Source organism: Hemitrygon akajei, chromosome 21, assembly GCF_048418815.1.
Source record: "Hemitrygon akajei chromosome 21, sHemAka1.3, whole genome shotgun sequence".
Classification (NCBI taxonomy): domain Eukaryota; kingdom Metazoa; phylum Chordata; class Chondrichthyes; order Myliobatiformes; family Dasyatidae; genus Hemitrygon; species Hemitrygon akajei.
Genome location: NC_133144.1, coordinates 58633443 through 58660182, shown reverse-complemented (window position 1 = coordinate 58660182; position 26740 = coordinate 58633443). Strand labels below are relative to the sequence as shown.

The following is a 26740-nucleotide window of genomic DNA, read 5'->3' as shown; positions in this document are numbered from 1 at the left end:
CTGCGGAAGAACTGTAGCAAATTGTCCAAGAGGTTTGGAACAACCTACCAGTAGATTTTCTTATAAAACTGCACGACAGAGAATTGATGCAGCTTTAAAGGCAAAGGGTTGTCACACCAAATATTGGTTTGATTTAGTTTTACTGTTCACTGCTCTTTATAGTCTTTTTTTTTTTGATATTCAGGAATTTTTCATTTCATTATTTTGAAAGCATCTTCCCTTACAGAATTTTATTGCACATTCCTGTAACTGTAACACTATTTACAGCATTCCAGTTTTGTGTTTTCCTTATGTACAGATACAAAATGCTGGAGGATCTCAGCAAGTCAGGCAGCATCTACGGAAATGAATAAACAGATGAGGTTTCGGGCCAAGACCCTTCATCCCTGCAAAGGGGAAGATGCCAGGGAAAGAAGGTGGGGAGGAGGGGAAGGAGGTAATAGAATGTAATAGGTGGGTGGATGGGGTAGGGGGTGAAGTGAGAGGTGATAGGTAAACAGCTGGGAAAAAGGGAATCTGATAGGAGAGGAGTGGACCATGGGAGAAGGAGAAGGAGAAGGGACACCAGTGGAAGGTGATAGGCACGTGAGGAGAAATGGTAGTGGGGGGGGGGGGGGGGGTGTCGGAACCAGAGTGGAGAAATGAAGAGAAGGGGGTAGGGGGAGAAAAGTACTGGAAGTTGGAGAAAATGATGTTCATGCCATCAGGTTGGAGGCAACCTTGATGGAATTATGTTTTTGAAGTAATCTGTATAGATGGCATACAAAACAAAGATCTGCACTGTGCTCCAGTACATGACGACAATAAACCAATTATTCAATTAATAGATGAAGAAAATTAGGAAGAAAAACAAATAAAGGGACACATTAAAACTGTCAAATGCGGATCAGAGAGTTGCTGTAACATGAATGTGAAAAGGGAATGTTTGAGATGCCCAGCAGGTCTCACAACCCTGACCTCAGTAACAACTTATTCACTGTGCCTTGGCAGGTAGGCAAATTCTTTGTTTCAACTTATAACTACGGTAGATCCAAGTTGATGCCCACAGAAACTCAAATCCACCATCCTGTCCTCAGCTTTCCTAAAATCAAAATATTTGTTTGTTATGAACAGAGGGATGTGAGTTTAAGAGTTTGGAGATCGCCAATCTCCATCCCTAATTCTAGAATTAAAACAAGCATTACTAACAGACTTGGACAAGTGCAGATATTATTTAAGGAACCTCTTAGTAACGCTGTGGAGAGAGATCCTACCCTGTCACTTTCACTCTCTGTCCCACACCCTCTCTACAGTCCTACATTATCTCAATGTTGCCCAACGTAAGCTTGAAAAACAGCAGCTCATCGTCTGCCAATTTCAGAAAATCTGGTTTTTCTATTTGCATCAAAATTGGTCATTTCTGCTGTAAGATCAGCAAGTGTCATCACCTCTACTTTCACCAAAAAGTTTACAAACGTCTAAAGATGCAGAGTGGAGAGTTTCCTAATTGGCTGAATCATGGCCTGGTATGAAAACACCAATCCCAGCAATGGAAAACTCAACAGAACATGGTGGACGTGCCCAGTCCATCACGGGCAAAGCCCTCTCCACCGGTGAATACATTCACATAGAGCACTGCCACAAGACAGCAGTATCCATCATCAAGGACCCCCACCATCCAGGCCATGCTCTCTTCTCACTACCAACATCGGGCAGGAGGTACAGAAGCCTGATGTGCCACACCACTAGGTTCAACTTCTCAACTGGTGTGAATAACTTCAAACACCACTACTCTGAACTGATTCTATGTCAGACAAGCTCACTTTCAAGGTCTCTACAATTTATCTTCTCAGCATTATTGTATTTGCAGTTTATCATCTTTTTGCAGAATTAGAATTACTATCTCTGACCCCAGAATGTTACAAAATTTGTTGTTTTGCAGTAGTACAGTGCAATAAATTTAAAAACTATAAATTACAATAAGAAATAGATATATAAAAAAATTTAATTAAATTAGTTTAATTAAAAAGAGCAAAAGTAGTGATGTTGTATTTATGGGCTGGTTCAATGTCCGTTTAGAAATCTGATGACGGAGAGGAAGAAGCTAATCCTAAATGGTTGAGTGTCTGTCTTCAGGCTCCTGTACCTCCTTATATTGGTTACCTGTCAGTCTTTGTCTGTTTATGTATAGTTTTTTGGAAATTCTATATTTCTTTTACCCTGCAATTGCTTGCAGGAAAATGAATGTCAAGGTTGGATATAGTAGCATTAACGTACTTTGACAATAATTTTGCTTTGAACTTTGGAACTCTGAGATTATCCAGATGCAATATTAACTCAGCGTTTCGCTCTCCACTGCCTGATCTGTTAGCCATTTCCAGTACTCTGCTTTGGTTTTAGCAACAGATCAGACTGACAATTAATAGCTTGAACGTCACACAAGATGTCAGAGCAACTCAGCGGGTCGGGCAAATGGACCTCAATGTATAGGATTTGTAACAGGCTTTGTGGACAGCCAGCTTCAACCTGGACACAAGCCACCCCACTATAGAGGACTTCTTCAAAAAGGTGATGCCTGAAGAAGGCAACATCCCTCGTGAAGAACCCTCACCACCGGGACTTGCCCTCTTCTCATTACCACTGCCAGGGAGGATACACACTCAACGTTTTAGTGATAGTTTTGTTTCCACTACCTTCAGATTTCTGAACCGTCCATGAACACTACCTCACGATTCCTCTTTTGCACTTTTTACTATTATGGCAATTTAGCAATAATTTGTTATGCCTGCACTGTACTGTTGCCACAAATCAACACATTATGCCAGTGGCAATAAACCCGATTCGGATTCACGTTTATCTGGATGGATTAACTGTCCATTTCCCTCCACTGATGCAGCCTGACCCACAGAATCCCTCCACCATCTACAGTTTCGTCTCCAATAGCTTGAACATGTCCTTTTTAATCATTCTCTAACTTTCTTTTAGCTGCTGGGTTAATAATACTGAGTTAACCTGCCTCACTTTCCCTGTCTCACAAAACCTTCAAAAAGGTGGCATTAAGGACCCTCCTCACCCAGGACATGTCCTCTTCTCCTACCTACCATCAGAGAGGAGGTACAGGAGCCTGAAGATACACACACTCAACGTTATAAACAGCTTCTTCACCTCTGCCATCAGATTTCTGAACGGACAATTAACCCACCTATGAATACTACCTCACTATTTTTGTTTCCATTTTGTACTGCTTATTTATTGATTATAAATAGCAAGAGTCGTTAAATAGCATAAACTGCATGTGTTTGTATTTGAAAAGCAGAGGTTCTTGTCACTGATTGGTTGGCGAGAAATAAGCAGTAAGACAATTCAGAACTGTTTTGTTCACTGCAGTTTCAAGCATTCAGGCTTGGAGATGTAAGAAATGGCCGGCAGTGACTTCACATCTTCAGCAAGTTAAGAACTACAAAGAATTTGAAGGTATCAACAATCATCAACAAGCCTTGCATTGGGTAACTTATCAAATGCCTTGCTAAAATCCATATACACTACATCTACAGCTCTACCTTCAACAATGTGTTTAGTCACATCCTCAAAAAATTCAATCAGGATCGTAAGGCACGACCTGCCTTTGACAAGGCCATGCTGACTATTCCTAATCATATTATGCCTCTACAAATGTTCATAAATCCTGCCTCTCAGGATCTTCTCCATCAACTTACCAACCACTGAAGCAAGACTCACTGGTCTATAATTTCCTGGGCTATCCCTACTCCCTTTCTTGAAGAAAGGAACAACAGCCACAACCCTCCAATCCTCCAGAACCTTTCCCGTCCTCATTAATGATGGAAAGATTATCGCCAGAGGCTCCGCAATCTCCTCCCTCTCTTCCCACAGTAGCCTGGGGTACATCCCATCCGGTCCCGGTAACTTATCCAACTTAATGCTTTCCAAAAGCTCCAGCACATCCTCTGCCTTAATATCTACATGCTCAAGCTTTTCAGTCCACTGCAAGTCATCCCTACAATTGTCAAGATCCTTTTCCGTAGTGAATACTGAAGCAAAGTATTCATTAAGTACCTCTGCCATCTCCTCCGGTTCCATACACACTTTTCCACTGTCACACTTTATTGGTCCTATTCTCTCACATCTTATCCTATTGCTCTTCACATACTTGTAGAATGCCTTGGGGTTTTCCTTAATCCTGTCTGCCAAGAATTTCTCATGGCCCCTTCTGGCTCTAAATGTCTGTAAATGTGTTTGAATTTGTTCTGTATTCCATTTAAATACATAATATGTTACTCGGTTAAAATTTGTTTGTCTTTTTTTTATACCTTTTTAACTATTTCCATGAAACTTTGGCTAATTGGGACAGCAACTTAACTAAGCCAAAACGCACTGGTCCCAATTAACTGGGATCCACTGTGTTTTTATGTATTGCCCTGCATTGCTACCACAAAACAGCAAATTTCACAACATATGTCAGTGATATTGAACTTGATTCTGATCCTTAGAATGGATGTTTGACCTGAAATATTAATGCCATTTCCTCTACCCACTGCTACTGAAAGTTTCCAGCATGTGTCTCAATTTCAGATTTCCAGCATCTGCAATTCTTTATTTCCCCCCAGCACTGACCTCCAGCTCGACAACCATTTTCTTCACCAGGAAATGTTGACCATCAGACTCGTCTACGTAGGCACAGCCCTTTGTTGCAATCCATGACAGCCGCTGGCGTCTCCGCTGAACCCTTCGCGCACAATCTCTCCAAAGCCTGCACACACTGCAACACAAATGGCAAATAGAGAGTGAGGAGGAGTATATTTACCATCAGGCTTGGTGCTAAGCAGGGCCAAGGGGTGTGTGGTGATTGTGTATGTGTTAACTGAAGTCAGGAAGGGGCCCAGGCTTACTGTCACACTTGTGAGCACTGGAAGGGTAGTGCCTACAGCAGGGGAGGGGTAATGATAGTATGGAACAAAAGTGAGATTGCTGAGGGACCAGGATAGGGTGGTATCACTCACCAGAGGCATCCTGATTAGCAGTAGTTGGGTAAACTGTCAAGGCACTTGTGGCTGATGGCATGGGAATGAGTCCGTGGACACCACCTCATTATTTTTCCTCTCTTTTTGCACTACTCATTTACAGTCGGCCCTCCGTATCCGCCGGGGTTTGGTTCCAGGAACACCCCAGTGGATACCAAATTCAAGTCCCGTATAGGTGCTTGGAAGTAGGTACAGAGGGAATGCCTGGGGTAAGTATTTTACTCAGAGAGTGGTGAGTGCGTGGAATGGGCTGCCGGCGACGGTGGTGGAGGCGGACACAATAGGGTGTTTTAAGAGACTTTTAGATAGGTACATGGCGCTTAGAAAAACAGAGAGCTATAGGTAACCCTAGGTAAATTCTCAGGTAGGGACATTGATGCACCATCAATAACTCTCGGAGACGGGAGGCAAACGATAGGCTTTTATTAGCTGCAAGAGACCACCACACAACATCCTGGAGACTGAGGGAGGAGCAGTGCCTCCAATCGCCTTTATACAGGGGTCTGCGGGAGGAGCCACAGGAGCAGTCAGCAGAGGGGCGTGTCCAGCCAGTTATATGTAGTTCGGCACAGCTTTGTGGGACGAAGCTGTAGGTTTTCTATGTTTCTATAAAATGGCGCAGTATTTGCATATAACAGACGCACATCCTCCCGTATACTTTAAATCATCTCTAGATTACTTATAATACCTAATGCAGTGTACATGCTGTGCAAATAGTTGTTATACTTTATTGTTTAGGGAATAATGACAAGAAAAAATGTCTGCACATGCTCAGACAACAAGCGCTGGAAAGAAAACTTCCGAGATTTTTACGACCCCGATCCGCGGTTGGTTGATAGATATTATTGTAAATTATAGTTATTTTATGTATTGCAATGTACAGCTGCCACAAAACAACAAATTTCACGAAATATGCCAGTGACATTAAGCCTGATTCTGGAATGGGTGAGTACGACCGTCGAGTCGAGTCCTGGCACCGGATACCAGGAGGTCGGGAACACCAGTTGCCCGGGAGTATGGGGCACCAACTAGCGGCAGCACACAGGACACCGGCTGCCAAGTGAATGAGGGGCAGCTACGCCGGTGGGACCGGTTACCAGAGGCAGGGGAATTGTGGCCTGAGGCCAGGGGCCGCAGAGGGAGGGGGCAGGAAGTACCTGGCGCTTCTCAGCAGTGACTTCGTGGGCAGGAAGGAGAGCACCCGCTCCACCACTTCGGCCACATCGTTCAGCACCGAGCTGTTGCTCCTCGGCTCGGCAACATCCATAACCGACGAATCCGCGGCTCCGGGTCTCTCCAGCTGGGCCGCAAAAAGCGGAAGTAACGTCAGAACCTCCGCTAACAGGCGGAAATATCTGAAGAGTGGCGGAAGTGCCCGCACTGTGCCACTGTGGGGCGGAAGTCGGTGGCTCGTCTTTTCTTTTCTAGTTACTACCCATTTGCCCCTCTTGTCCTTGGTGTTAGAGTTCCTGGGCTTGAGAACTTCTGCCAAAGTGGTCAATATTTATCTCTCACTCAACATTGGCAGCGCAGATTGCCTGGACTGACTGTCATTGTTGTGCAAGCTAGTACCTCAAAGTTCAATTTTCTCAGTACGTATGTTTATGTTACTGTATACTACCTTGGGATTCATTTTCTTACAGACATTTACAGGGAAAAAAGAAATACAATAGAACTTTACGAAAACTGTAAGATCGACCAACACCAATGTGCAAAAAAAGACAAACAGCAAATAAAAATAATACTGAGAACAAGAGTTGTAACGAGTCCTTTGAAAGTGAGTCTGTAGATCGTAGACTCAGTTCAGGGTCATAGCAAGTGAAATTATCTACACCGGTTCAGGTGCCTGATACAGACATCCCACCCTGCAAAAACATTTCAAGGAGGTACCACTACCCCGCCCCCCACCCCACAACCCCATATCCCCCCCACCCCCGGTCGACCTCCAAGTGTGTATGTATACAGGACATTTGATTACGAAAGAACACAATTTATTTGATCACATATGGAAACTATTTACACACACACACACACACATATATATTCCTTGTTGAGAGTATTTTGTTGGCAGTCTCAATGCTAATAGCTAAATGCTAATGCAAATAGCCTTTCTATTTCTTTTTCAAACTTTCCTTGTACTGTGATGTGGTTTACTTGGCAGATTTGAGCATTTTGACAGAAGTCTCACCCTCATAGCAGTCTCTGTCAATGAATTTCTTTCTTTCTCTCTCTCTCCCTCTCTCTCTCCCTATCTCTCTAAACAATCAATTTCCAGGATATTGCCGGTGTCAGGGAGTCGCTGTCAATATGTGGGAGACTCCCAGAACTTCCGGGAGAGGTGGGATGCCTGCTGATACTGTAGACTGTTCCTGAACCTGGTGGTGTGAGACCAAACACTCAGTGGTAGCAATGAGAAGAGAGCATGAGCTAGAAGGTGAGGGTCTTTGATGAGAACCCGCACATTGACTGCACTTCACATGTCAGTAATTATTGACTGGGCTTTGACTCCTGCTGCTGTCTGTAAGGAGTCTGTACCTTCTCCCCGTGCCCATGTGGGCTTCCTCCAGATACTCCAATTTCCTCCAAAGACGGGCAGATAGGGTTAGTAAGTTCAATATGTGCTATGTTGGCCTAGAAGCATGACAAAACTTGTGGGCTGGCCCCAGTACACTCCTCACTGATTTGAGTTAACTCAGATGATGCATTTCACTCTATATTTCATTGTTTCAATGTACGTGTGACAAATAACTTCACTTGCTTAGGCCCATCACCCCTACTGGGGCACAGGCCACGGACAGCAGTTTGCCAGAGACCTCTGTCGTAGGCCAGTCTGACCTCTCCCAGGGATGAGATCTTTGGAGCTTCTGTTCGTGTTTCTGTAGCTCTGGGTCTTGCTAGCCCCATGCCCAACCCTCCTCCTTTCATTGTCATGGCTGAGTTATGTGACAAATAAAATTAATCTGTAATTGTCTTTACCAGTGGACACCAGGAGGCAATCTGATTGTGTTTAGCACCTTGTCTGCTTCACTAATGGCACGCGGAGAAGGAAATCTACTTCCCTTGGCACTAACTGCCCTTTGAAAAGACTCAGCCAAACATTCAGCTCTGGGGGATTTCAAAGTCTGAAGTTCAAAGTAAATTTATTATCCAAGTATGCATACACTACCCCGAGAATCATTTTCTCAGGGGAACAACAAAATGCAACTAAATCCATGAAAAAATACACACAAAGACTGACAAGCAACCAGCATGCTAGAGAAGACAATCTGTGCAAATACTGTACAAAGAAAACTAATAACAGATAGATAAATATACAGATGAATTAATTGTATTAATTAATTAATTAGATAGATAATACTGAGAACATGAGATTTAAAACAAAGCCAATAAAACTGGTCATTGCAACCATTTTATCTCTCCTATTGCCCATACTCAGATCCTAATTACTCCTCTCCTTAGTCTAGTTTCTACTCCCATTTTCAAATATCCTGTGTCAAGCTATTCTATCCCTGAGGGTATTCAGGTTATTTTTACTCTGATGGCGACACCTCTGCCTATTGTACTAACATTCCTAATTGAGACCCTGGAGTAACAGTAGAGAACCAAGCAATTGATTGGGAACTTCAGGAAGGGAAAATCAAGGGAACACACACACCAGTGGCCGGCTGGTGGCGTAATGGTATCAGCGCCAGACTTTGGAGCGAAGACTCCCAAGTTCGAATCCAGCCATGCTGGGTTGAGCGTCGAGCTAGCAACTCGGCCTCGTTAGAAAGCCTGCTAAAAAAAACGCCGTCACGACGATGTCCGGATAACTCCACTCGGAGTTAAGGGCTTTCTTCTTCATCATCATCAAGAGTCCTCATCAATTGGAAAAGGTGAGGGGTTTCAGGTTCCTCCTGAAGATCCTCCTGGGCAATTACAAAGAAGGCATGACAGTGGCTACATTTCATTAGAAGTTTGAGGAGACTTGGTAAGAGTCACTCTACTCTACACTCTACAGTCAACTGGTTGCACTACTTTCTGGTATGGAGTGGACAGGATCGGGAAAAGCTGCAGAAAGTTGCAAACACAGCCAGCTCTGTCACGGGCACTAGCCTCCCCAGCATTGAGGACATCTTCAAACAGCAATGCCTCAAAAAGGCGACATTCATCACTACAGCCCCCATCACGCAGGACATGCCAGCTTCTCATTGCTGCCATCAAAGAGGAGGCACAGGAGCCAAAAGACACTCTCAGCATTTTAGGAACAGCTTCTTCCCCTCTCCTATCAGATTTCTGAATGGACAATTAATTCATGTACACTACCTCACTATTTTATTCCTTTTTTTTTGCTCTGTTTTTACACTTGTCATTTATTTAATTTTATATATAATTGTTATTGTAATTCATAGTATTTTTATTATTATGTACTCCAATGTAACATTACCAAAAAACAACAAATGTCACAATATATGCCAGTGATATTAAATTGGGTTCTGATTCTGATGTTACAGGATGAGGGAAAGATCTGTGTCTGATGGAGCTGCTGGAAGAATCTCTTTACAACAAAGGGCCTTCTTACTGATTAAATAAATTTAAATTACATGCATTATGGTTATTCTTACCCACAAAACCTCTTTTTTCTTAAGCATTGCATCATCAATCCCCATGGAAACACTGCAGAAGGATAACCCACTTTTTCACTTCATCCTTCATCAGCAGTTTTAAATAATTCCAAAGGAAGATCATGAACTTGAAACATTAACTTCTGTTTCTTTTTTAACTGATGCTGACTGACTTGCTGAGCACTCACAGCTGCTGGTTTCTCTTATTCCTGCACTCAGCACGGTAGCATAACGGTTAGGGAAGGCTTTACAGCGCCAGCTGTAAGACTGGGGTTCAATTCACACTGCTGTCTGTAAGGAGTTTGTACGTTCGCCCCGTGACCGGGGGGGTGGGGGTGGGGTTCCTCTGAATACTCCCATTCCCTCCCACATTCCAAAGATGTATGGGTTAGGGTTAGTAAGTTGTGGACGTGCTATGTTGGCACGGAAGCTTGGTGACACTTGCCCAGCACAATCTGCGCTGATTTGATTTTGCACAAATGATGTATTTCACTCATCTTTTTCTTCCTCATCTCCTAGCCTGTGTTTTCTTTTCATGCCCGCCATTTATACCTCAGTCACTGCACTGCACTTTAAACCACTTTTTATAATGTTGTTCACATTGTAAATACATGTCGGTATTTATGTGTTTCCACATATTTTATTCTATATTATTCTCTTTATTGTCTAACTTATTTTAATTCTTTCTTCTTTATAATCATTAAATCTTTTTGATTTTTGTCGCATGACGCACCCACACACCACAAAAAATTCCTAGTATATGCAAATATAAATGGCGAATGTCAATCCTTCCTATTGATCCTTTTTTCACTGATGCTGACCGACTTGCTGAATTTTTGCAGCATTTTCTGTTGCTTTTTCTAACGCTGACGTTGACTGGGTTGGCAATAGCACTATTGGCCTCAGCACAATGATTACAGAGCTGGAAGTTTGCTTGAGCTCCAAGTGCTCTGATAGTTTTTTTTTAATGTCTTCCATGATGGAAGTATCATTGTCTTGACGTCTTAAGGCATCTTTGGAATGCCTTAGTATTCATGTCCTTCATGAAAAACAGCCCAGTGGCACACAGAATCATGCACCAATGCCTGTTTTGGCTGGGTACCAGAGAGATCAGCAGTAATTGTAGGTACACTGCCCAATGCGATCCTTTGCGAGGAGTTGGGATAGGGTAGGAGTTGCATTTTAAGCAAATGTTATAAAGGGAAAGAAATTAAAATCCTTTTCTGCTCAACACACACAAAATGCTGGTGGAACGCAGCAGGCCAGGCAGCATCTATAGGAAGAAGTACAGTTGACGTTTTGGGCTGGGACCCTTCGTCAGGACTAACTGAAAGAAAAGCTTTTCTGCTGTTTGTCTTTGTGTCCAAGTTATTGGTGTTGCTGTTTGCATTCAAAACTCTGCAAAATGAAATGTACTACACAAATTCCAATTCATTCTGCTTTGCGCCCTACAAAAGCATTACTGTGAAGTTTTATGCCAACCACTATGCACTGTGCTGCCCGAATCCAGAGGAGGTTTAAGAGAATGATCCTGGGAATGAAAGGGTTAATGTATGCGACGTGTTTGAGGGCTCCTGAATACAGAAATGCCTGGACAGAGTGGAAGTAGGGAGATGTTCCGGTTAGTAGGAAAGTCTAGGATCCACGGGCACACCCTCAAAATAGAGGGTCGCTCTTTAGAACTGAGATAAAGAAGAATTTCTTCAGCCAGACAGTGGTGAATCTGTGGAATTTCTTGCCTCGGAGGGTAGTGTAGGCCAAGTCATTGGGTGCATTTAAGGCAGAGATTCAAAGTCAAAGTAAATTTATTATAAAGGCACGTATATATCACCATATACTACCCTGAAATTGATTTCCTTGCAGGCATTTACAGGAAAATGAAGAAATACAATAGAAATACAGTGGAATTTATTTAAAAAACTGTACATTAACAAAGATTGGCAAATAACCAATTTGCAACAGAAGACTAAGTGTTCCACAGTAGTGTAACGATTAGTGCATCTCGGCGCGTCAGAGTTCAGAGTTCATTTTCAGCATCCTCTGTAAGAAAGTTCATATGTTCCTTCTTGTGTGTATGTGGGTTTCCTCCTGGTGCTCCAGTTTCCTCCCACAGTCCAACGATGTACTGTTTAGTAGGCTAATTGGTCACTGTAAATTTTCCTGTGATGGAACTAGGGTTAAATCAGTGGGTTTCTGGATGGTGCAACTCAAAGAGCTGGGTGAGCTTGTATCTCTAAATAAAATTTTGAAAATAAATAATGAGGAGAACGGGGGTTGTAGAGGTTCATGGGGTTCTTGACTGGTAAATAAGTTAAGGGTTGTAGGGACACGAGATTCTGGAAATCCAGAGTAAATGCTATAGGAAATCAGTGGGTCAGGCAGCATCAATGGAAAGGAATAAAGAGTCAAAGTTTTGGGTTGAGATCCTTCATCGGTTGTAGGGAGAAGGCAGGAGAATAGAGCTGATAAAAACACACACATCCAATTAAGTGGCAGAGCAGACTTGATGGGACGAACACCCTGATTCTTTTGCTACATCTTATGGCTTAACAGCAAGAATCAGTACTTTCAGTAAAAGGGAGGAAAATGGCAAACTGCAGTAAGAACCTGTAAGTGCAGTCAATGTAAGTTTAGATAACCTTGACAACACAATGATTTCTTATGGAAAGTTCAGACACAATTACTTATTGCCTGATCCTCCTCCTCATCAATCTGCAGAAAGTAGCTATTAAAATGAACCCTGGAGATCTCATTATAAAAAATCAGCCGTGCTGCTCCTGTTGAGAAAATTGTTCTCATATATGATTTCCATCCATAATACATTTAAATTGATCTAATTACCATCACATCACTTGGAATTGTGACTGCTAATATGCAAATGAAAAATTAAATTTCATACCAGATTAAGTGCTTAGTCAATACTTATTACTGCATTTTGGGCTGTTCCTTGTCTATTTTATTGGCTATCTGTAGTTTGTGAATGAGCTTTGATCTTATTGAGAAAGCTAGAGAGTGTGAATTACGGACTCCCTTAGCTCCTATTGCTTTTCTGCTCGTCATTACTTCGTGGGATGTAAGGTCACTTGTGTGGCCAGTATTTAGTGTTCATTCTTAATTCCATTGAGCTGAGGTGATAAGAGGAAATCAAGTCGGATTTTATTTTGTATTTTACTTTATGACGTAATCAGTTTGTTCATTCGTTATGTGCTGCGTTGGGGCGGCTCGGTAGTGTAGTGGTTAGCATAATGCTTTACAGTACCAGCGACCCAGGTTCAATTCCTGCCGCTGCCAGTAAGGAGTTATTGCGTCCTCCCAGTGTCTGCATGGGTTTCCTCCCAAAGATTTGCCGGCTGGTAGATCAATTGGTCATTGTAAATTGTTCCGTAATTAGGCTCGGATTGCTGGGCAGCACGGCTCAAAGGGCCGGAAGGGCCTATTCTGTGCTACATCTCAACAAACAAACAAATAAATAAATATTGCGTTTCCACTCATGGACCATGGTTGTTCTTGGCTGAGTGGTTTGCCATTGCCTTCTTCCGGGCAGTGTCTTTACAAGACGGGTGACCCCAGCCATTACCAATACCCCTCAGAGATTGTCTGCCTGGCCGCATAACCAGGACTTTTGATATGTACCGGCTGCTCATACGACCATCCACCACCTGCTCCCATAGCTTCACATGACCCTGATCGGGGGGCTAAGCAGGTGCTACACCTTGCTGAATGGTGACCTGCAGGCTAGCAGAGGGAAGGAGCACCTTACACCTCCTTTAGTAGAGACGTATCACCACCCCACCACACAACGTAACCAGGAGGACAGATAAAGGGGAACCATTTGAAGGTAGCATATTTGGAGTTTCAAAGGTGTTTATTAAATTGGTTTGTTATTGTTACATGAACCAAGGTATAGTGAAAAAAATTCTTGTACACCATTAGTACTTAACAATGGTACATTGTGGTCACATATTTCTAGGTAAAACAACAACAGAGTGCAGAAGACAGTGTTACAGTTACAGAGAAAGGGCAGTGCAGGTAGACAATGAAGTGCAACGTCATAACGAGGTAGTTAAAGAGACATATGCTTAAGTCTATGTTAGCATACAGTTGGTGTTATGAAAAGCTATCCTTGCAGCAACATCACAGTAGCATCATATAAGTAAAATTCACAAGAAAGGATAAAAATTGTACACAATTTTTACAAGAAAAAAAAGATCATAAAGATGAAATTCATTTTACTGCAAAGTGATTTTTTAAATGCATATGATTATGTGCATAATAATATTATTCTCATAATTACAAGCATATGCATTCTATAAAGTGTAGTAATTCGGATCAATTCATTACACTGTACATTGAGATAGCTCTAGGTAATGTGTCACCTTTAAGCCCAGATTTAGTACCTTAATTATCCGAACTGGATGCATCATGGTTTGATATGATCTGTCCATGATCACAAGAAACTTATTGCACTAGAAGACCTTCCAATAGTCATATAACATCAGGAGAGAAGATGGTGGTGGATGCTTTCAGTCTTTTGTATATTTTGCTTGATGGGAGGGGAAAGAAGAGAGAGGGGGTGGGAACTCACTGCAGTTTCTTGCAATCGTGGACAGAGCAGTTGCCATATCAAATTCAGTCCCATTCAGATAACTAAGGTACCACATCTGGGCTTAAGGGTGACACATTACCTAGAACTATCTCTATGTAGCGTGTAATGAATTGATCTGAGTTACTACACTTTATAGAATGCAAATGCACATTATTCTGTGGACGTGAAAAGGAAACACGGATGGTAGTTTGCCTCCCGGGTCCCAGGGTCAGCGACATTTCTGGACACATCTGCAATATCCTGAAAAGGAAGGGTGAGCAGCCAGAAGTTGTAGTACATATTGGTACCAACGACAAAGGAAGAAAGAGCGAGGAGGTCCTGAAAAAGAGAATACAAAGAGTTAAGAAGGGAGCTGAGAAGCAGGACCTCAAGGGTAGTAATCTCAGGATTACTGCCTGTGCCAAGCGACGGTGAGGATAAGAATAGAATGAGACGGCAGATAAATGCGTTGCTGAAGAATTGAAGCAGAGGGCAAGGGTTCAGATTTCTGGATAATTGGGACCTCTTCTTGGGCAGGTGAAACCTGCACAAAAGGGACAGATTGCACTTGAATCTGTGGGGAACCAATATTCTTGCGGACAGGTTTACTGGAGCTGTTGGGAGTGGTTTAAATTAAAATGGCAGGGAGGTGGGAACTAGTACGATAGAGCTGAGGATGAGCCAGCAGGTTTACAAGTAGTTGGTGGGTGTAACATGAATGTAAGGAAGGACAAGCCAATGATTGAGTATAAATGCAGACAGAGTAAAGAGTTAAACAGAGGCAAAATTCAAAAGGGCAATGAATGCAGGACTGAAGGTGCTGTATTTAAATGTGCATAGCATTCAGAATAAGATGGACGAACCCGTGACGCAATTAGAGATTGGTCAGTATGACGTTGTGGGCATCACTGAGTCGTGGCTGAAACAAGGCCAAGGTTGGGAGCTTCACATCAAAGGATGTACATACAGTCAGAGAATGTTGAAAATTTGTGGGTGGAGTTAAGAAACCACAAGGATTAAAAAACCATTATGGGAATCATATAAATAGGTTTCCAAATAGTAGCCAAGGTGTGGAGTTCTGATTGCAAAGGGAACTGGAAAAGGCATGTAATAAGAGTAATGACACAATTGTAATGGGGGACTTCAATATGCAAGGAAGGGTATTGGAAAAATCAGATTGGTGTCGGATTGCAAGAGAGGGAATTTATTGAATGTCTATGAGATAGCTTTTTAGAACAGCTTGTGCTTGAGCCTACTCAGGGAAGGCTATCTGAGATTGGGTGTTGTGTAATAACCCAGAGCTAGAGAAGGGAGAGGATCACGGGAAGGAGGCCTAGGGAGAAAGAAAGAGGGAGGGGAGCACCAAAGGAAGATGGAGAGCAGGCAAGGAGTGATTGTGAGAGGAACAGAGGAGATGTCTTCCTTTTTTAAAGGGAAGGAGATTTCTGCCTTTTTTAAAACAAAGGAGATGTCTTCCTTTTTTAAAGAAAGGGGCTTCCCTCCTTCCACCATCAACTCTGCTCTCTAATGCATCTCTCCCATTTCACGCACATCCTCTCGCCACCCCACTACGGATAGGGTTCACCCCACCAGCCTCCGGGTCCAATGTATAATTCTCCATAACCTCCGCCACCTCCAATGGGATGCCACCACCAAGCACATCTTTCCCTCCCCCCCTTTTTGCTTTCCACAGGGATCGCTCCCTACGCAACTCCCTTGTCCATTTGTCCCCCCCCCCCCCCATCCCTTTCCGCCGATCTCCCTCCCGGCACTTATCCTTGTAAGCGGAACAAGTGCTACACCTGCCCTTACACTTCCTCCCTCACCACCATTCAGGGCCCCAGACAGTCCTTCCAGGTGAGGCAACACTTCACCTGTGAGTCAGCTGGTGTGGTATACTGCGTCCGGTGCTCCTGGTGTGGCCTTTTATATATCGGTGAGACCCGACACAGACTGGGAGACCATTTCGCTGAACACCTACACTCTGTCTGCCAGAGAAAGCAGGATCTTCCAGTGGCCACACATTTTAATTCCACGTCCCATTCCCATTCTGATATGTCTATCCATGGCCTCCTCTACTGTCAAGATGAAGCCACACTCCCCCTCCCCCTCCCACTTTCAAATCTCTTACTACCTCTTCTTTCAGTTAGTCCTGACGAAGGGTCTCAGCCCGAAACATCTCCCTATAGATGCTGCCTGGCCTGCTGCGTTCCACCAGCATTTTGTGTGTGTTGCTTGAATTTCCAGCATCTGCAGATTTCCTCATGTTTGCATAGATACTGTATGTGCAACAGACAAAGAAGTTCTCTAATTGCAGGGGTAGGCAACTGTGGCTGTGACAAAGGAAGTTAAGGACTGCATAAAAGCTAAGGAAAGGGCGTATAAGGTAGCAAAAGTGAATGTGAAGTTGGATGATTGGGAAGCTTTTAAAATCCAACAAAAAGCAACTAAATAATTATAAGAAGGGAAAAGATAAAATATGAGGTCAGACTAGTCAATAATATAAAGCAGGATGCCATAAGTTTTTTCAGTTGGATGAAGAGTAAAAGAGAGGTGAGAGTTGATATTGGGCCACTGGAAAATGATGCTGGTGAGGTAGTAATGGGGGACAAAGAAATGGCAGATGAACTTTTTGGGTACTTTGCATCAGTGTTCACTGTGGAAGACACTAGCAGTGTGCCAGAGGTCTGTGAGTGTCGGGGAGCAGGAGTGAGTGAGTGCCATTGCTATTGCAAAGGGAAAAGTCCAAGGCAAACTGAAAGGTCTTAAGGTGGATAAGTCACCTGGACCAGATGGACTACATCCCAGAGTCCTGAGAGAGGTTGCTGAAGAGATTACAGATGCATTGGTCATGATCTTTCAAGAAAATCTTGATTCTAGCACGGTCCTGGAGGACTGGAAGATTGCAAATGTCACTCCACTCTTTAAGAAGGCAAAATAAAGGAAATTATAGGCCAGTTAGCCTAAACTCAGTGGTTGGGTAAGTGTTGGAGTCTATTATTAAGGATGAGGTTTCAAGGTACTTGGAAACTAATGATAAAATAAGTCAAAGTCAGCATTGTTTCTGTGAAGGGAAATCTTGTCTGACAAATCTGTTAGAGTTCTTTGAGGAAGTAACAAGCAGGGTGGACAAAGGAGAGGCAGTGGATGTAATTTACTTAGATTTTCAGAAGGCATTTGATAAGGTGTCACACATGAGGCTGCTTAACAAGATAAAATCCGATGGTATTACAGGAAATATTCTGGCATGGATAGAGGAATGACTGACAGGCAGGAGGCAGCGAGTGGGAATAAAAGGGGCCTTTGACTAGTGGTGTTCCTCAGCAATCAGTATTGGGACCACTACTTTTCACATTGTTTTCAATGATTTGGATAATGGAATTGATGGCTTTGTGGCAAAGTTTGTTACAGTGAAGGGGTAGGCAGTGCTGAGGAATCATTACAATTGCAGTAGGACTTGAAAAAATTGGAAGAATGGGCAAAAAAGTGGCAGATGGAATACAGTGTTGGGAAATGTATGGTAATAATTTTGGTAAAAGGAACAATAGTGTGGACTATCATCTAAATGGGGAGAAGGTTCAAACATCAGAGGTGCATTAGGACTTAGGAGTCCTTGTGCAAGACTCCCAGAATGTTAATTTACGGGTTGAGTCTGTGGTAAAGAAGGCAAATGTAATGCTGCCATTTATTTTAAGGGGAACAGAATATGAAACCAAGGAGATAATGCTGAGGCTTTATAAGACACTAGTCAGACTGCACATGGAGTATTGTCAACAGTTTTGGGTCCCATTTCTCAGAAAGAATGTGTTGTCATTAGAGAGAGTCCAGAGGAGGTTCACGAGGATGATTCTGGAAATTAAGGGGTTAACACATGAGTCGCATTTGGCAGTTTTGGGCCTGTACTCACTGGAATTTAGAAGAATGTTGAGGGATCTCTTTGAAGCCTACCAAATGTTGAAAGGACTAGATAGGGTGGATGTGGAGAGGATATTTCCTATGGAAGGGGTTTCCAGAACTAGAAAGCACAGCCTCAAAATTGAGGGGCAACCTTTTAGAAAAGAGGTAAGGAGGAATTTTTTTCAGCCAGAGAGTAGTGAACCAGTGGAATGCTCTGCCACAGACTGCAGTGGAGGCCAAGTCCGTGCGTATATTTAAGGTGGAAGTTGATCGTTTCTTGATCAGTCAGGGCATCAAAGGATATGGCGAGAAGGCAGGTGTGCGGGGTTGAGTGGGATCCGGGATCAGCCATGATGAAATGGGGGAGCAAACTTGATGGGCAAATGACCTAATTCTGCTCCTATGTCTTATGGTCTTATGAGCATAATAATATGTGTACAATATTGTAGGCCCTCCGTTCATCAGGGTCAACCGTAGATGTTGCTTCAAGTTGTCTACACAAGCCAGGGCAGTACAATATGAAGAACAAATGTTTCCCATGCAGTAGGCTCCCCCTCTCCAGGCAGCTGGTAAAACCAAAGGAACGGCAGAGACCGATACAGCTTGGCATCAGTGGCGTCACAGGAATTGCCAGTCAGTGTTGAAGGCTTAGTAGAACTGCCTTAAGGTCTCCAGCTCTGGATTTCTTCTCAGGGTTTACTCCAAAAGTCTTCCTCATGATAGGATAAAACACAAAGCAGTACAGGCTTAAAGTCAGAGTTTTCCTTCCCCGAAATGAGCTTAATCACAGCTGACGACCCCAGTCTGCCTGAAGCAACTGGTTTTAAGGTGCCAGTAACCCACAATTGCCTCTTCCTCTGTCAGTAGAAACAATTCTGCTGGGCTTAGTAGTTAAGCCACGTATGAATGCGAGGAGCTGTACTTGGTTGTCAGAGGCTATTTGAGATGCATGTCATTGGGAGATTTAACAGGCCATGGGAGCTTACCCCCAATATGACAGCCTTAAGATACCAGCACATTATTATGCACATAGTCATATGCATATGCATTTTTAAAAATTTCACTTTGCACTAAGGTGAACTTTGTCTTCTTTTTGTTCTAATATTCTACTTGTAAAAATTATGTGTAATTTATGTTTAATTTTTATACTTTCTTGTGGATTTTGCTTATGTGATGCTACATGCCTGTAATGTTTCTGCAAGGAAGCTTTTCATTGCACCTATGCATACATGTCAATAAACAATGGATATTGGACTGGTAAACAGACAAAATGCATGGGGTTGAACAGGCCACTTTCAAACTGGATATCTATAACTTCTGAGGTTCATCCAATGTTAATAATTTATACATATAGTGACAATTTAGATGATGGAAGTGAGTACAATGCATTCAAGTTTGCTGATGATATGAAGCTGGGCAGGAAGATAACGTGATACTTACAGTTTAAATGATGAATGAAGATTGCGGGGGAGTTGGAATATGAAGTCATCCACTCCAATAGGAAGACTTGAAAAGCAGAATATTAGTTAAGTCAGAATCAGAGTTATTTATATGATGTGAAATTTGTTTTTCAGTGATATAGTGCAAGGCATAAAAATTACTATAAATTACAAAGATAAATAAATAGTTTAACAACAAGGTCAATGAGGTGGAAGTGGAATTGGAATTTGTTTCCTAATGTCATATGTTATCAAAGTTCTGAATCAGGTTTAATATCACCAGCATATGTCACGAAATTTGTTGTTTTTGTGGCACCGGTACAATGCAATATATAATATGAGGAAAAAAACAGTGATTTACACTGAGTGTATTTTTAATAGTTAAATTAAATAGGTTCCTAAGGTTGTCATAGCCGGGGATGGTAGTGGGGATAAGCTCCCACTACCTATAAAGTGCTCCAAATGGCATGTGACTCTGACAGCCAAGTCTAACTCCTGGATAGTGAGATCAGCTGAAAAGATCATTGGGGTCTCTCTTCCCACCATCACGGACATTTACACTACACGCTGCATCCGCAAAGGAAACAGCATTATGAAGGACCCCATGCACCCCTCATACAATCTCTTCTCCCTCCTGCCGTCTGGGAAAAGGCTCCAAAGCATTTGGGCTCTCACGGCCAGACTATGTAACAGTTTCTGCCCCCAAGCTATCAGACTCCTCAGTACCCGAAGCCTGGACTGACACCTTTCCCTATTGCCCTGTTTATTATTTATTGTAATGCCTGCACTGTTTTTGTGCACTTTATGCAGTCCAGTGTAGGTCTGTAGTCTAGTGTAGCTTTCTCTGTGTTGTTGTTTTTTTTATGTAGTTCAGTCTAGTTTTTGTACTGTGTCATGTAACACCATGGTCCTGAAAAACATTGTCTCATTTTTACTATGTACTGTACCAGCAGTTATGGTCGAAATGACAATAAAAGTGACTTGACTTGACTAAGGCAGTTTGACGTTGTTTACAACTTCACTCTGGCAACCTCTGTGACGACACTGGTGCCGAGCCGTATCGGTGCTTGCCCTTCCCTTGGACTACATCAGTGACGTGGAGAGGGGGAACCCACTGCATGGGCAACAGCCGGTTCTTCAAATCTTCCCACCCGGGCTTGTGCCCTGGAGAGGACAGAGCCCACCAGAGGCACAAACCCACGATCCCCTGGGATCGACGGCTCCCTACTACTAAATTAAATAAGCAGGGAAAAAAATAAAAATAGAAAGTAGTGAGGTAGTGTTGATGGGTTCAAAGTCCATTCAGAAAGTAGATGGCAGAGGGAAAGAAGCTGTTCTTGAATCCTTGAGTGTGTGTCTTCAGGCTTCTGTATCTCCTACCTGGTGGTAACAATGAGAAGAGGGTGATGGAAGTACTTAATGATGGATGCCAACTTTTGGAGGCATTGCTCCTTGAAGAAGTCATGGTACTATAGAAGCCCATGCCCATGACGGAGCTGACTAATCTTACAACTCTGCGCAACTTATTTTGATCCTGTGCTATAGCTTTCCCCCCACCACCCACCCCCATACCAGACGCGGTGATGCAGCCAGTTAGAATGCTCTCCACAGTATATCAGTGAATCAGAATCAGGTTTAGTATCACTAACACATGTTGTGAAATGTGTTGATGTGTGGCAACAATACGGTACAATACTTAAAATATACTATAAACTACCATAAGATATATATATATATAAATTAAATAAGTAGTGCAGTGCACTTGGGTTTATGGTCTGTTCAGAAGGTGGAGGGGAAGAAGTTGTTCCTAAAACACTGAGTGGCTGTCTTAGGGCTTCTTGCATAGTATTCCTACAGATCAAATCACTACTCAGTGCATTGAGGTAGTTCAATGTAAAGTGGTAACAATAACAGAATTCAGAATAAAAGTGCAACTTCTGCAGAAAAAGTGCAATCTAGGTAAACAATAAGGTGCAAGAACATCCAGGTCTGTAGGAAGATTTAAAAGAATAATATTAGTAACTCTGAGAGATGTAGAATTTAGGTTTAAAAGAGTAGAACATTTTAGTAGAATTAATAAGTAGAGCTGCATAGAGCAGTTTGCAATTTGCCACTACACTCCAGCGTCATCTTGAACTGTTCAAAAATCAGATGGCAAAGGGGAGGAAGCTGTGTGAGACCATGGACTGGGTGTACTTCTCCGAGAAACACAGAATTATAGTAGGCAAGTACAACAACTTTGTTAGGTGTGGGGGTGCAGAAGGAGTACAAGCTGGCAAAGAGTTGGGGGACAGCAGAGATCACAGAGGGGGAGTAGCAAGAGAGGGTCTCCTTCTCCTCCCCTTCTTTCTTATTCTGGCTTCTTCCCACTTTCCTTTCAGTCCTGATGAAAGGTCTCAGCCCAGTATGTTGGCTCTTTATTCTTTTCCATTGATGCTACCTGACCTGCTGAGTTCCTCCAGCATTTTGTGTGTGTGTTACCCTGGATTTGCAGCATCTGCACAATCTCTTGTTTTTATGACTTACTACTCCACTGTAAAGTCTCCTTGAGGGATGCCTACCCCGAAGGAGTTTAAGTTTTCTCTTTGATAAGAGTTCAGTGATACCCTTTCTCACTGCTCCCCCTCCCTGGCCTCTACTGCTCTCTGACTCTCAGTACTCCTTCCCCTCCCACCACCTTCTTATTCTGGCTTCTACCCCCTTCCTTTCCAGTCACGATCAAGGGTCACGGCCCAAAACGTTTACACTTTATTCTTTTGCCTGACCTGCTGAGTTCCTTAAGCATTTTGTTTTGCGTGTCTCTACAGATGGTGACTGACCCCCTGAGCTCCTCCAGCAGTTTATTTTCTGAGGTCTGCAAATTTCCAAAACTGCATATTTGACATCTGCTGCTCAAAGATAAGTGCAATGTTGGTGTTTATAGCACAGGGAGTGAATACTTAAGTAAGATCGTCTTGCTGCAGAGCACAGGGCTTTGGAGCATATTTATTCAAGGAAGGATATGCACTTTATTAGGCACACAACTGTTGTAACGTGTGGTTAGTTGAGTTACTGTCGGTTTGAACCAGTCTGGCCGTTCTCCTCAGACCTCTCTCATTAATAAGGTGTTTTCGCTCACAGAACTGCTGCTCACTGGATGGTTTTTTTTTTGCATCATTCTCTGTAAACTCCAGAGACAGCTGTGCGTGAAAATCCCAGAAGACCAACAGTTTCTGAGATACTCAAACCACCCGGTCTGGCATCAGCAATCATTTCATGGTCAAAGTGACTTAGATCACATTTCTTCCCCATTCTGAAGTTTGGTCTGAACAACAACTGAACCTCTTGACCATGTCTGCATGCTTTTATGCATTGAAATGCTGCCACGTGATTGGCTGATTAGATATTTGCATTAATGAGCAGGTGTACCTAATAAAGTGGCCATCGAGTGTATTTACCTTGGAGACAGGCAGCAAACATCCAATGGATTGACCTGTTGAAGAGGCTCAGCCTACAATCTGGAGCCACAAGATAATGCAGATGTTGGAATCTGGAGTGATAAACACTCTTCCAGCAGTCTTATCAGTCTCCAGTCTGTGGAGTTTTTAAGAGCAATTGGTAAGCTCTCTGAGGCACGGTGGTGGTCATATTTCACTAGGAGTTGGAGTGGATTTAGCAAATTTCCACAGATGCACAGCAGGGACCAATCTGACTGGCTGCATCACCATCTGGTCTGGAGGGGCCACTGCCCAGGACGGGAAAATGCTGCAGAAGCTGGCAACTCGGCCAGCGCTGTCATGTCCACTAGCCTCCCCAGCATCGAGGACATCTTCAAAAGGCGGCATCTGTCATTAAGGACACTCATCGTCCAGGACATGTCCTCTTCTCATTGCTTTTATTAGCGAGGGGGTACGGGAGCCTGAAGACGCACACTCAGTGTTTTAGGAACAGCTTCTTCCCGATCGTCATCAGACATCAGATTTCTGAATGGACAACGAGCCAACTCATTTATTTATATACACACACGTGTGTGTCTGTGCGTGTGTGTGTAATTGGACAGTGTGGGCTCATTGGAACGGAAGTGCCTGTACTGTGCTGCATCAAATAAATAAAAAGCTGATATAATGATCATATAAATTATATAGTATACAATTTTATTTAGAGATACAGTGTGATTATATATTTTTTCACGACCCATGCCATTGTTATTAAACTTGATTTTGAGATCTGAAAAGTTCTGAGAGGGATTGGAAGTTAAATGCTATGAGAATGTATACTGTCAGTGAGCTTTAGGACTGGAAGATGTGGTCTGAGAATGAGGGGTCAGCTACAAGGGCACTTCGGTAGCGCATCGGCTCGGGGCGTTCTGGACTTAAGAATCACCGTTGAATGCGCCGTTCTCCCCGAGTCGTCCGGTTGCCTCCCACAGTCCACAGACCTATTCGTAAATTGTCCCGTCCCGTGATTAGGTTAGGGTTAATCGGGTTTGTCACGGAATGCCGGAGCGGCGTGGCTCGAAGAACCTACTCGCGTTATATCGGGAAATGAATAATTAAAAAGCAAACGAAGTAAGAAGCAACATTTATGCTCAGGGAATTGTAAATGTTGTTGGTAGTTCTTTTTGGTACGGGCATCAAGGGTTACCGGGAGAAGGCAAAAGGGATAATAAATCAGCCGTGCTGGAGCAGACTCGACGGGTTGAATGGGCTAATTCTGCTCAAATGTATTATGGTCTTAGGCTAGAACAGATTCCTGGGCTGAATGGCCTATCGCCGCTCCCACTCTGTAACATGAACTGGAGATTATTTATTTTTTAAAAAAGTCACTCACTGGGAAAATTCCACAAGTAATTCAGGCAGTGTAATTATAAACAACTGAGGTGTCAATTATACTAACCTGGCAAAAGATATTGCAAGCAAATGGAACAATATTCATTTTGCAAAGCAGAAAAGCAAATTAGCCTGAACTCCAACAAAACCCTGGACCAAGAGAAGTGCTGCCGAAGAGCAACGAGCCCAGTGGAGTATCACTCAAGGGCACGCTTAGCATTGCTCACGTATTCAAATCCGTATCATTGTTTTGTTAAATACCCTGAACGCCCCAATGTTATACCTTTGATAAACAGCTCACTACTTTCAGAAAATGTGTATTTTACTTTAAGAACACACACAGACCACAAATAAGTAAAGCAATTAGTAATTCAACGCTGGATAATTTAAATATACTGACCATTCCCTTGTTTCGCATCAAAGTCGCACGTTACTTCACGTGGTGTGGTACCGCACGCCACGGGAGCGTAATGCATTACGGCGCCTAAGGTAGGGGTTCAAATTTCACCGCTACTTTTCTAGTGAGTTCACACATTCTCTCCGTGACCATGTAAAGTGCTCAAAATTTTGCACTTTAAAAGTAGCGTCCCAGCTAGCGCAGTCACTTTACAGCGCGGCAGTCTGTAAGGAGTTCGTATGTTCTCCCCGTGACCGCGTGCGTTTCCTCCCGGTTCTCCGGTACTCTCCCAAACTCCAAACACGTAAGGATTAGGGTTAGTGAGTTGTGGGCATGATATGTTGGCGCCAGAAACATTGCGAGCTGCCCCCAGCACAAGTCGCGCACTGTGGCGGGTCGTTGACGCATTTCGCTATATGTTTTAATGTACACGTGACGAGCAGGTAAAGCTAATACTGTTATTTTTTTTCTTTATTCAGATTGTTCTTTCCAAGTTATAGGGCAGTACAGCGCACGAACAGTCCCTTCAGCCCACAATGTCGGCACCCAACAGGATGCCGAATTAAACCAACCTATCCGTATCTCTCCAGTCCCACAGCATTTTCACGTGTCTATCTAAAAGAAGCCTCTTGAACACCACTATCATAACCACTACCCCGACATTCCCTGTGTAAAAAAAAACTTTCCCCTCACAGCTCCTTTTAACTTGTCTCACACGTGGACCTGAAATGTAAATTCCAGTAAATGGTGCCTGACCCGAAACGTTGACTGTCCATTTCCCACCATCGATGCTGCCTGAACTGCCGAGTTCCCCCAGCATTTTGTGCGTTACTCAACATTTCCAGCACCTGTTGAATCTCTTTTGTCTATATTCCTCCAGCATTTTAAGTTGTTCTGTCTCTCTTTCCACGGACGCTGCTGGACTTGCAGAGTTTCCCTCGCATTTTTCGTAATTTATTTCGTATCGATAATTTATTTATTACAATCAAGGGCTTAACTGGGTTAGCGGGAGAAATTGTTTTAAAGTTTATTAAAAGTTAAGAAAGAGGTCACAATACAAAGCTGTATGGATATAAATTGTTAAAGTGATTGAAAACGTATGTCAAGAAAAAAAGTCTTTCCAGTAACAAATCGCCAATAGGGGCGGGGGGGGGGGGGTTGAGGAGGGAAACGTTTATAAAATACCCCCCTCCCTCCCACCCTTTCTCGCCTGGTCATGGTGTCGCGCGATTTACTCCTGAGTTCAGGCACTTTGCATCTCAATGGCAGAGAGACGTGGGGGTTGATCGCAAGAAAGAAAGGAATCTACTGTAAGCGCTTTCCAAATCGCGACTCTCAAGTGCCGTTGAATGGCAGGAGCCGGGCAGCTATTAAATAGGGGGCCTCGTTGGAAAACACACGCGGCCAGCCTCCATTCATAGCTCGCTAGGCGTAAACAATTCCCTCTGGCGAGCCGCGCACAAACTCGGTGCCGGAGAGCTCGCCCACAAAGGGATCAAACCGGCCAGAAAATGCTATTCACAGCCTCCGGGAGGGGGGGGGGGGGGGTGGAGGGGCTGGGTAGGAGAGATTCCGTGCCAACGGAGGGCGTTGCTGTTTCTCAGTCCTTCGAAATGTTTGAACTGTGCAAACTCACACCAGTCGGCAAATTAAAAATTACAGTTGCACTTCTGCGGCGGGGTAAAGAGGAGGTGGCTGGGGGGGGGGGGGGGTGGGGGGGATTGTTAAGAGTGTCAGATCGAATGAGTTTCACATGTAGGAATATAATCGCCGCATTCTCCTTCGCTCGCCAGCTCTCTGCTCCCCCTAGTGTTTTACACACGGCTTTTTAAAAAAATTTAAGACCACACATGTTGCGTTTTGATAAATTTATATAAACATTTGATCCAGAATGTGACGTGTTGCTTGCCAAAAAATTGAGGGTTACTATGGAAACGAATCCCAGGCTATACAATCCCAAAAAAAATCGACCAATCCCATTTCGGGATGAAA

At 43.3% G+C, this 26740-nt stretch overlaps 1 protein-coding gene across 1 annotated transcript in view; it reads right to left on the bottom strand.

The window, feature by feature from the left end:
- fbxo22 (F-box protein 22) overlaps positions 1-6449 on the bottom strand; it is a 30024-nt gene extending 23575 nt beyond the window's left edge. The window contains exons 1-2 of the mRNA XM_073025522.1: positions 6176-6449; positions 4612-4756 (exon numbers count right to left, since the gene is read on the bottom strand). Of these exons, the coding sequence (XP_072881623.1) occupies positions 4612-4756; positions 6176-6285 (255 nt within the window). The 5' untranslated portion in view covers positions 6286-6449. The remainder of the gene's footprint in view (positions 1-4611; positions 4757-6175) is intronic.
- Between the last annotated feature and the right edge of the window lie 20291 nt (positions 6450-26740).